This window comes from Lynx rufus, unplaced genomic scaffold, assembly GCF_022079265.1.
Source record: "Lynx rufus isolate CCGP_SWC_20201006 ecotype Redwood Valley unplaced genomic scaffold, mLynRuf1.p SCAF_14, whole genome shotgun sequence".
Taxonomy (NCBI): Eukaryota; Metazoa; Chordata; class Mammalia; order Carnivora; family Felidae; genus Lynx; species Lynx rufus.
In genome coordinates, this window is record NW_025814828.1 from 1,865,002 (window position 1) to 1,877,065 (window position 12,064).

The window sequence follows — 12,064 nt, forward strand, 5'->3', positions numbered from 1 at the left end:
CCATGTGGCGAGCCTTCCGTCCGGTTCAGAGTTGCGTGTCCGACTGTGCATCCGGGACCGGACTGAAGCTTCTAGAAGGGAAGGTGGTGTCACCTCCGCTTTGAGCAACGCCACCACCAAGGCTCCCTTGTAACAGGAGAACTGGTTTTGCTTGCCCAGCGCAGGGGACGGGTCCCACAGAGGTGGCAATTAGTCCAGGCAGAGGAGGGCACAGAGGTAAGATGGTCAATTAACTCAATGAATCCCTTGTCTCTCCACCCCCCCCGCCCCCGTCTCTCACTCACACACACACCCCACTTAGAACGTCATGCATAGCTAATCAGACCTAGCATTTCTCCTCCTAATGGAAGAGTTTTTATTGTTAATGCGGTTTGTCCATTTAGGGAAGTCGGTGCGACTGGAGAAGGGGGAAGGCCAGGCAGGAGCACAGCCGCCCCACCCCACTCCACTCTCTAAGCGGTGCGACTTAAGCGGGTGCTGGAGACAGAGTAATGCCTTCACCACCAACGTGCTACCTGTCACCCAAATCCCCAGAACGTGTGAATGTTAGTTTACATGGCAGAGGGTAAACTGAGTTTCCCGGTGCTAATTACACACGCTAAGTCGTTGACTCGAAATAGGGAGATGATCGTCGGTGCGGTGGGTGAGTCCTTACAAGTGGAAGAGGGAGGCGGGGAAGCAACAACCGGAGACACGGAACCGTGAGACCTGACCCAACTATGCTGCGCTAGAAGATGACGAAGGCGTCATGAGCCAAAGAAGGCGGGCAGCATCTAGAAGCTGTAGAAAGCAAGGAACCGGACTCTCCCCTGGAGCCTCCGGAAGGGAACGCAGCCCCGCTCACCCTTGATGTGAACCCAGGGGCACCCGCCTTCAGACTCCTAACCTGCACAGCTGTGGGATTTAAAATATGCGTGTTATTTTTTTTTTTTCAACGTTTATTTATTTTTGGGACAGAGAGAGACAGAGCATGAACGGGGGAGGGGCAGAGAGAGAGGGAGACACAGAATCAGAAACAGGCTCCAGGCTCTGGGCCATCAGCCCAGAGCCTGACGCGGGGCTCGAACTCCCGGACCGCGAGATCGTGACCTGGCTGAAGTCGGACGCTTAACCGACTGCGCCACCCAGGCGCCCCAAATATGCGTGTTATTTTAAGCCACTAAGTGTGAAGTAAGTTGTTAGAGCAGTCATGGAAGACTCATGTAGAGACAAGGCCCCCGAGAGTGATCACAATGGGAGAGTAAGCAGAGATGACCTTGCGGTGGGCTTTCTGGGACCCCTCCCCGCACCCCAACTCCCAAACCAGGAGATGGAACAAAGAGGCGGGGCAGGGGGTGGTGGTGAAGACTCTTCAGCGGCCTCAAGAAAAGCATATGCGGAAGATTCAAGATCTACTGAATGGCACAAGCTCCAAATCCAGACAAATACCACCACCACCCGTCCCTGAAATGACGAGCCTGCACCACGCTTGGGAAGCGATGATGAGGATGATGATGGCCACGATGATGATGGCCACGATGATCATGGCCACGATGATGATGGCCACGATGATCATGGCCACGATGATGATGGCCACGATGATCATGGCCACGATGATGATGGCCACGATGATCATGGCCACGATGATGATGGCCACGATGATCATGGCCACGATGATGATGGCGATGCTCGCCTTGGTGAGGCGTGCCTACTTCCTAGCTGATGCCAAAGTACAGCAGACACTCGTGCTCATGGCTGAAGCTCCGCAGCCCTCCTCAGAGGACACAATAAAACCCAACACACACCCACCGCACTACGTGAAAAAGTGAATCTGGCGCGTGACCGCCTCGACCACGGAGCGTCCCAGCCCTTCACTGACCCCTGCTCGAGGACCATGTGGGCAAAATGTGGGGATGAAGAGCCAGGTCCACAGGCATCAGGAAACTCTACCCCATTTAGTGAATACGGAGCTGGGAATACGGTGCTGGGGAGGCATGGTTTCTGTCCCGGTCACTCAGCCCAGGACCCTGAGCGCCAACCCTAACACACTGTTGGTTCGTAAGTGCACTGACCACTCTCCAGTAGTGAAAGAAGAAGACAGGCAGGGCGAAAGCATGGATGAGGCACTACCACAGGCTACAACGTGGATGACCGCTGAAGGCGTTACACTGAGAGAAAGAAAGCAGCCCGTGAGGATTAACCCCGTAGGACTCCACTGATAGGAAGTTCGTGGAACAGGGGTTTCATAGGGACAGAAAACGATGAAGAGGTTAGCAGGGTCTCAAGAAGGGAGACACGAGGGCGTGACTTCTTAATGGGTGTGGGGTTTCGCTTGGGGGCGACGGGAGTGTTGGAAGTAGGGGGTGGTGATGGTTGCATCCTACTGTGAATAATTTAATGCCACTGAGTTGTACGCTTAAAATTGGTTAAAATGGTGAATTTTATGTTATATCACTATAATAAAAAAATTTTTTCAAAAAAAAAGAATTAGAGGGGCGCCCGGGTGGCTCAGTCGGTTGAGCGTCCAACTTGGCCTCAGGTCATGATCTCACGGTTTGAGTTCCAGCCCCGCGGGCTCTGCGCTGACGGCTGGGAGCCTGGAGCCTGCTTCCGATTCTGTGTCTCCCTCTCTCTGTGTCTCTCTCTCTCAAAAATAAAAAAAAGGGGCGCCTGGGTGGCTCAGTTGGTTGAGCGTCCGACTTTGGCCCAGGTCATGATCTTGCGGTCCGTGGGTTCGAGCCCCGCATCGGGCTCTGTGCTGACAGCTCGGAGCCCAGAGCCTGTTTCAGATTCTGTGTCTCCCTCTCTCTCTGACCCTCCCCTGTTCATGCTCTGTCTCTCTGTCTCAAAAATAAATAAACATTAAAAAGAAATTTTTTTAAACCAATTTGTCAATAAATTTCATATATATATATATATAAAAAAAATAAACTTCAAATGCTAAAAAAAATAAATAAAATAAATAAATAAATAAACATGAAGACAATAGATATAAAAAAAAGAAATTTTTTTAATTAAAAAAAATTTTTTTAATTAAAAAAAATAAAAAATAAAAAATTTAACGTTTTCCAAAACAAAAAAAAAAGAATGAGAAAGTTGGGCTGCCCAACCACACGGCGTGGAAGTCACGGAAGGTGACTTCCCAAGACGTGGAGGGACCCAGATTTATACACCAGGTCCCACAGACATCCCACCAGATGGGGTGGAGCGTGAAGGAGACCCACAGAGTGCCCCAGGAAAGCCCCTGGAACACGCAGCATCCCACATCCACAAGTGGCACGCAGGGTCCCCGGGAACCAGTAACACCTGTCACCAGCCATCCCTTCCCAAGGACTAAAGAACGTCCACACCCCATGCAGAGTTTTGCTAGAGGTGCTACCTGAATGCACAAGGCACCTTGAGGGTTGATGGGCTGTGGTGGCTGTATTTGGAGATGGGGTCTTAAAACAGGGGATTCAGGTAAAAGGAGGTCAGTATCGCGGGCCCTGACCTCGTAGGACAGGTGTCCTCATAAGAGAAGATTAGGACGTAGACACACACAGAGGGAAGGCCATGTAAGGGCACAGAGAGAAGATGGTGTCTACACGCCCAAGAGAGAGGCCTCAAAACAAACCGGTCCCGCCCACACCTGGATCTTGGACTTCTGGGACCTCCGGGACTGTGAAGCAATAAATGTCTGTTGCTGAAGCCGCCCATCTGCAGTGCTGTTTCTCTAGGCAAACTCAAACGACAGGGTAAAAAAAAAAAAAAAAAAAAAAATGTAGTCTATCCATCCCATGAAATATTACTTGATCATAAACAAGAATGAAATACTGAAATATACTACCTATACATACGAAACTCAAAAACATCATGCAAGTGAAAGAAACAAATTAAGAAAGGCCCCATCCTGTATGATTCCGTTTACATGAAACGTCCAGAATAGACAAACCCATCAAGACAGAAAGTAGATGGGTGGTTGCCAAGGGCAGGGGGAAGGGGAACAAAGAGTGATTGCTGAATGCATAGAAGGTGTCCTTCTGGGGCGACGGAACTGTTTAAGAACAAGACAGAAGGGAGGGTTGCATATTGGGAATGTGCCGAATGCTCTCGGGTTTGTTCACTGCCAAATTATCTTATGTCACGTGAATTTCAATTAAAAAGAGTTTCATGAGTGTCGGAAGTGACGAGGACCACGGTGATCATGACAAAGAGGGTACAAAGAGGGAGGATGCAGGCAGGTGTTGAAGGGAAGGTGGGGATGATGGTGTTGGTGACGATGGAGGCGATGATGGTGTTGGTGATGATGATCGGGTTGGTGGTGGTGGTCGTGAGTCATGGTGACATGGTCATGATGACGATAGGGTTGGCGGTGGTGGTCACCATGGCCATGATGATGATGGTCATGATGACGATAGGGTTGGTGTTGGTGGTCACCGTGGCCATGATGATGATGGTGTTGGTGACGATGGTGGTGGTTAAGATGATAAACATGATGGAGGAGGTAGGATGTGGGCAGGTGTCAGGGACAAGCATAGACAGAGGTGATGGTGATGACGTGGTGATCTTCTCTCTCAAACACAGATGTATCCACAGCCCACCTTGCGTTGCCTGATGCAGCACCAGCTTTCCCATTATTTAACCCAAAAACCTTGGAGTTGAAGCTACTCATGACTTAGTTCTCTAAGTCACTGCTGCAGACGGAATGTCTGCGTCCCCTCCCCCCCTGCAAAATTCACATCTTTGAGACATAAATCCCAGTGTGACTGTATTTGGAGACGAAGTTTCTAAGGAAGAAACAAACGTGAAATGAGGTCCTAACGGTGAGGTCCTCACCCAACAGAACCCCTTCTAAGTGTCCCTGTAGGAAGAGACACGGGAGGACGCACCCTGTCCCCACCCCTACCCGTTCTGCTTGCACGTGAAGCCCACGTGAGGACACGATGAGAAAATGGCCATCTGCGAAACAGGAAGCAAAGTCTCACCAGAAACCCAATCAGCCCGCATCCTGACCTCAGACCTTCAGCCTCCAGAATTTCCAGAGACCAAGGTCTGCGGTTTAAGCCGCCCACTCTGTGGCAATGTCTCCCAGCGGCTCTACTGGGCTAATACGGTCACTTTCACACAGCAAATCGTCTGGGTTCAACCTCCAAATGGTCCCAGAAGTTGAGCACCTGGTAAGATGTCCCCGATTCTAAACACCACCATCCACCACATCCTCAAGGGTGCATGCTCCCAAGCCTCTGCCCCCAACAAGCCCCAACAAAAACCTCTGAACCCACGGGAGATGCGGTCACAGCTCAAGATCCTGCAGCCCCTCCCCCAGTGCTCACACCCAGCCAGCCCTGCTCTGTGCCTCCCGGTCCCGGCTTGCCCGGCCCCACACCGGCCACAGTGACCTCCTGAGAGCTTCTGGAACACGTGCACGGGGCCCCGACGTGGCCCTGGGGTTCCAGAGCACATTCTGGACCGGCAGCATCGCTGGGGACTTGTGAGGAATGCAGAGTCACAGGCTCCGGCTCAAGGGAGGGGACCCAGGAAAAATCTCCAGGGCGGGGCCGGCCTCGGCCCTGCAGGGGATCGTGACGCGGTCCAAGCCTGAGGACCAGCCACGATCAAACATCTCCTCCTGGGAACGGCGGACCCCACGGTGCCCTCCGCGTGCCGTGGCCCCGATCCCACGACGCTGCTCTCTCCTCCCGCCAATGGTACCCACCGTGCACCCGTCTCAGCGCAGCGTAAACTCGAGAGGCAGCGAGCGCCGTGCTGAGTCGTCTATGACCTCCCACGTCCCCCCCGTCCCGAGGCAGGGGCTGGGGGAGGGGGATGGAGGGAGTTACGCACTGACGCAGATGAATGTTTGTGTCCCCGCCGTGCCCCCCAGCGTCAGGGCATTCACATTTGCAGGTGGGCCTTCGGAATGTGTTTAAGATTAGGCGAGGTTGTGACGCTGGGGTCCCCCCGGGGCTGCGATGAGCTCCCTTATGGGAGACACACAGCCCAGGGCAGCGGGAGCGGGATAGGGCCAAGTTGGGGGAAGCGAGAGCGCGGGAGAAAGTCCTATCGGTGGGGAAGCAAAATGATTGCCAGGACTTTAGGCAGATCCGCCTACAGTCAGTGATTCACGGACAAAGGTCTCCTCGATCTTAAGGAAATACAACTTTGTGATTGTGCCACGTGTGAACTAAGCACATAGCAGGTGGTGACCATGAGCCCCCAGGCTGTGTGAAGGGAATTCGCTCTGGCCTCCACTTGGGGGTGTTGGTCGCCATAGAAATGCACAGGATGGGGGCGCCTGGGTGGCTAAGTCGGTTAAGCATTGACTTCGGCTCAGGTCATGATCTCACAGTTCGTGAGTTCGAGCCCCGCGTCCGGCTCTGTGCTGACAGCTCAGAGCCTGGAGCTGCTTCGGATTCTGTGTCTCCTCTCTCTGCCCCTCCTCTGCTCTCGCTCTCTCTCAAAAATAGCACTAAAATTTTTTTAATGAATAAATAAATAGGGGAATAAACGCACAGGGTAAAACTGGAGAGAAATGCATCCACCGCAGAATCTGAAAGCCGTGCCTGCAGAAACCGGGACGCCTTGCACAGGGTCCACGGTCTCTCCGACTGAACCAAAGGCAACATCCTGGTTGGGATCTTGGGCCAATCAGGATGCACGGAAGCTTTGCCAAGGGTGCACGGGACGGATTTGGGGATTCCCTGCGAGTGTATAATTGTTTCAAAACGTATGTATATTTTTTACTTTTTTATTGTTTTATTTATTTTTGAGAAAGCGAGAGAGGCAGAGGGCAAGCGGGACACAGGCAGAGAGGGAGGGAGACCCAGAATCCAAATCAGGCTCCAGGCTCCGAGCTGTCACCACGGAGCCCTGATGCTCAAACTCATGAACCGCGAGATCATGACCTGAGCCGAAGTCAGACCTGCGACGGGGACTCGGCAGTCCTGTCCCGTGGGCGCCCCCGGCCCCCCCGGAGCACCCAGCTGGCAGGCACAAGTGACGGGTGAAAACACGGCAGGGTCGGGGGGAGGACAAGAGTGAGTCACACACCCAAGGGGAGACGGGCAACGGGAACCCACACTGTGTGCCACGACCATGAAGGGAAACCTCCTCCGGGGCGGAGCCGGGCTGTGCCCTCCCGTCCCGAATCATCCTGCACAGAAGGTTCTGGGCGTGGGCACGGTGGTGGAAAACAGAGGTGCGGAGGGCTTGGGGGTGTCTGGGGAGCGCTCCCTCCGCGTGTAGGGTGTAGGGTGGGTTCCCGTCACGAAGGACTGCTCTCTCACGAGGAAAAGCGCATAGAGATGGTCTATGGGTGCCCGTGTGGCCTGGGGCCCCGTGAGGTCGCCCAGCTGCTCGTCCCCCTGGGACCCACTGCACCTTACGTCGGGAGCTGGAAGGGACACGCACGGGCTGCGGGGCAGGACGGCCGGGGTGGGACGGCCGGGGCGGGACGGCCGGGGGGTCCCTCCAGGCTTAGTCTCCGGGGCCGAGAGGGCTCAGGTTCACGTTCCTCAGTATTGAAGCACAAGGTTAGCTACTACACCACAGAAACTGCACACACACCTCCATCACTCACACCCCCCTGGGTCTCTCACATACACATACTTGGGTCTGTCTGTCTGTCTCTCTCTGTCACACACACACCCCTGGGCCCCTGACCACACTCTGTAACCTGACAGCTGGACACGCGCCCCCAGCTCTCCGTCCACACCCCTGGAGCCCGCAGGAAGTTATCCTTGAGGAAGGAGCCTCGTCCCCAGTAGGAGAGGCCAAGAGGCAGCTGGAGGGAAGCAGTCACCCTCCCACAGCCGCCCCTCTCCATCCCCAAAGGCGGCGACCTTCTATTTTTAAGGACAAGACGACCGGCTGGGCACCTATGCCCACGGGGCCCCGCGTGACTGCAGGCGGCAGGAGAGGTCAGGTCCACAGCCCGCCCACACCCTGCCGCGGGTCCTGGCCCGTGGCCCGGGCCCGTCTGACAATAGAGCCATGCCTGTGCCCAGAAGCAATACAATGGGTGGCTCTGCGTGCCAAGGCTCCGCGGGTCCCCCAGCAACTTTCCATTGTTCACTCGGATTTCCACATACCCCCGGGGTCACCGCAATGGCCCGCGTTCCCGGCCCGCCCTGCTGCCCCCTGCAAAACACAGCCCGCTTTTCCACCAGCCGGCTTCCGGGAGGGAGGGAAGGAGACGGGCACAGAGAGACAGACAGAAGGATGAGGGAAACAGCGACAGGCAAGCAAGGAGAGGTAGAGGACGTGCCACCCGGGCCGTCCGCCCGAAATCGGGTTTCCTGGAGACCCTTCCTCACAGCCGAGTGCACAGGGCAGGGGGAGGCCCCGGAGGGAAAAGAGAAGGTCTGGCTGCGTCTGCCGGCGTGACCGACCCTAGGCCACACGACCTCGAGTTCACGGCTTCCTGATTCCCCGCCCAGCTTCCTCCTTTCCAAAACAGGCTTAGGGGACCCAGGAAAGTCCCCGAACACCCTGTCCCAGGGCGACACGGCCCCTTCCCCACGCGCTTTCTGACAAAGCGCACGTCCCCCGAACCCTGTGGGCAGGAAAGACGTGCTAAGTAGCCACAGGCAGGTGATGGGTGTCCACAACCTGAACCCGGCACCGCCGGGCGGTCGGGGTTTTCTGACCCCACTCGGGGCGGCCCCATAAGCCAGCGCGTCCGGGGATCCGCGCGCCCAAGGAACTCGCTGGAAATTACATGCAAGTCAAAGGGACGGGACAAAGGGAAATCAGTGTCCGGGAAGGAGCCCCAACTTTCAGGCGCTGAAGGCGTCCGTGTCCCTCGCCGCCCCCCGCCCGCCCCGTGACGGGCGCCCCGGGGCACCTGTCCCCGCCAAGCACCCGGTGAGGTCTACGCGGAAGCATCCTGACGCTGGGCACAGGGACGCTGCCCAGAAAGAGTTGTGCAGGTGCGTGTGGCCGCCGCCTCGGTCGCTCGGGGCCCCTGGCTGGGAGGGCGGGCGACGACCCCAACGTGAGGTGACCCCCCCCCCCGGGAACTTTCGTGACGTCGGGTGCCACGGACACCTGGGGCGGCCGGGGAGGACGGGAGTCCTACCTAAAGGGGTTTCTGGGGCGCGGGGCCCGGGCGCCCCGCAGGCGGGGAGGCTCGCGGGGGGCTGGAAGGGGACTGGCTCCGGGTCTCGGGGCGCCCACAGGGGCCAGGGGCGCACGGCCGGGACTCCCCGCGCAGACGCGAGCGGCCAGGGCCGGTCAGGGGGGCGGCCGGGCGACGGCACACGCGCGCCCTTTGTCTGATGCCAGCGTCCCCCCGGGCAGGGTCCCCCGCGCGCCCTACTCACCCACGGTGGCCAGCGTGTCGAAGTCCTGCAGGCGGTAGGCGGGGGGCTCCGGCGAGGGCGCCTCGGGGCTGGGGCAGAGCGCGGGCGCGCCGTCGGGGGCGTCGGCACGGCCCCCCGGGGCCTCGGGCTCGGTCGCCTTGGCCGCCTTGGCCGCCTTGGCCAGCCCGGGCGCCTCCATGGGGGCGCGCTCCAGTCCGGGGAGCGCGCGGGGCCGGGCTCGGCGGGACGCAGCCTCGGAGGGCGGCGCGGCGGCGGCGGCGGCATCAGCGGCGTCCACCCATGCGCGTCCCCCGCGGCCCGGCGGAGCGGCGGGGACAATGGCGGGGCGCGGGGCGGCGCTCACTGAAGCAGCAGCAGCAGCAGCAGCTGGTGGGAGTAGCCGGCGGCCTCGGAGGGCGGGCCCGGGGGCCCGGGCGGCGGCGGCGGCGGGGGCGGGGGCGGGGGCGGGGGCGGTGCGGCCGAGGCGGGGGGCGCGGCCCGGGCCGGCGGGGGCGACGCGGGGTCCCGGTTCATCCCTCGCCGCCCGAGTCCGCGGCCACCCGCGCGGGCGCAGCGTGCGCGCCGAGGGAGGGGGGGCCGGGCGGAAGCGGCCTGGGCGGGGCCGCGCGCTCTCCCGCCCTCCCGCGCCCGGCCCGGGGACCGGGGCGTCCCCGCTGCCGCCGCCGCCGCCGCCGCCGCCGCGCTCCGCCCCCGCCGCGCCCCGGAGCCGCCCCCGCCAGGCCGGGGCGCGCGGGCGTGCGGCGCTGGGGTGGCGGCCGCGCCCCCTCGCGCGCCCCCGGGGGCCGGGGTCCCCGCCGAGCTCGCCCGGAAGGCTGGCAGGCGGGGCGGGCTGGGCACCGGGAGGGCGTGGCCGGCACGAAAGTAAACTTAAAAGATCCAACTGGAGCCGGAGCTGAGTGCGCCCAGGGCGCGCGGCCCGCGCGGCCCCTGGGGCGCTCGCCGGGTCTGGCGAATCCTAAGACCCCGCCCAGGTCGGCTTCCTGGTTCCTGGGCGGGGGGGAGCCAAACTGGTACAAGATGCTGGCGGGAGTGGAGGGGAAGGGGTGGGCAGGGACGGGGGCGAGCGCGCAGGACCCCCCCCCCGTGAGTTTCCCGTAAGCTTTGCTAACAATTCATGATTATTTCCCAAACAAAAGCAACCAGAACCAGACTTAAGAGCTAGGACGCCCGAAGGCAGTGCCCCCAACTCTGATGGCTCCCCGTGTTCAGGACACCAGGCACAGTGTGGGGAAGGAAGGCAGGGCGCCCCAGGCCATTTGCATTTACAGCTCCGTCTCCCACCCACCCGCCCCCGTTTAAGCGTGTCCGAGATCCCATGTGGGCACACTTCCAGAGTAAACGACTAGTGTGTATGTGAACTTGGAATGTCACGGCGCGTCCTGTTTTGTGTCTGGCCACCCTGTCCGCTCGGGGCGGGCAGGGGCGGCCGGTCCAGAAGGCAAGGCCACGTCTAAGTCAGAAGCGAAGCGTTTCACCGAGACTAGGCCATGCCTGCCGGGCTTGGCCAAGTGGGAGGGGCGACAGGAAACCAGAACCCGGCTCTGGGTGTGGTGTTCTGGCCCCGGGCTGCCAGCTTCGCCCCACCCTTCGTCTACACTTTGTGGGTGGCATTTTCCCCAGGGCATTAGGCAGAGCGCTGGGTCTGGTCGCTTATTGCCAGAGAGGTGGAAAAAAAAAAAAAATGCGCGCCCTGAGCAGGCCGAGGGCACCGGGCTGGAACTAGGAGGGGCTCTGGGCACCAGGTCCTGCCTGGCCCTGCCCTGCGGAGGGGTTGGGGGGTTCAGGATGGTCCCCGGGGGACTTGCCCCTGCGATGGTGCTAGGGGACTAAGCTTGGTGGTCAAGTCTGGGTCAATCAGGGACATGCTTTTTTTCCTTTCCGATTGCACCCAGGCAGCAAGGGTTCCAGAAAAACTTTCAGGATCATTATAAGGCCAGGTGGCCCAGTTGACGTGATTCGGTCCTCTCCCACCCCTGAGCCTGACCACATACCTACGTCTTCCTATAAATATCCTGGCCAGCTTCGGCAACACCTTGCTGTACAAAAGCAGCTTTCATCCGGGACGATCATAAAAGTTCTTCAGAAACCACAGCATATGACTCGGAAAGACAAAAGAAAGAAAAAAAACAAAACCCTGTAAGCTAGGCATTAAGGAGTCAGTACAGCCTCTGGGCTGCGCCATGACGTTTGGGTGCGGGGAGGGCACACTGAACTCTGTCATGTGCAAACAAGGAGGTCCTGTCTCTAGTCCCGTGAACCGTGAGGTTAACGCAGCACCCCGTCCAGGTGTTCAATGCAAGAGGAATAAATGTGTAGTTTTCTAAGCCAGCGGGAGTATAGATACGTGTCGTTCTTTTGGAAGAGTTAGGTATTATACTTGTACATATGTGTGTGTTTACGTATGTGTGATGTGTGTGTGTATGAGTGTAGAGATAGTGAGTTAAAATTAAAAAGTACGGGGGCGCCTGGGTGGCTCAGTCGGTTAAGCGTCCGACTCTTGGTTTCAGCTCAGGTCGCGATCTCACGGTTTATGGGTTTGATCCCTGCATCAGGCTCTGCACTGACAGCACAGAACCTGGTTGGGATTCTCTCTCCCCCTCTCTCTCTGTGCCTCCCCTGCTCTCACGGTCTTTCTCTCTCAAAAGATAATACACAAACTTAAAAAAAATTTTGTTTTAATTAAAAGGTATATTGTTACCTTTGCAGGCTTTATACTTATTATATTACATACTGTGTATGTTATATTCGGATATATTCTATAATATGTATTCTAATGTGTTTTA

At 58.1% G+C, this 12,064-nt stretch overlaps 1 protein-coding gene across 2 annotated transcripts in view; it reads right to left on the reverse strand.

Moving 5' to 3' along the window:
• PRKX (protein kinase cAMP-dependent X-linked catalytic subunit) overlaps nt 1-9,694 on the reverse strand; it is a 65,164-nt gene extending 55,470 nt beyond the window's left edge. For both annotated transcript variants that reach the window (XM_047075861.1, XM_047075863.1), the window contains exon 1: nt 9,282-9,694. In XM_047075861.1, coding sequence (XP_046931817.1) covers nt 9,282-9,459 — 178 coding nt within the window. In that variant the 5' untranslated portion in view covers nt 9,460-9,694. The remainder of the gene's footprint in view (nt 1-9,281) is intronic.
• Nucleotides 9,695-12,064: the final 2,370 nt, after the last annotated feature.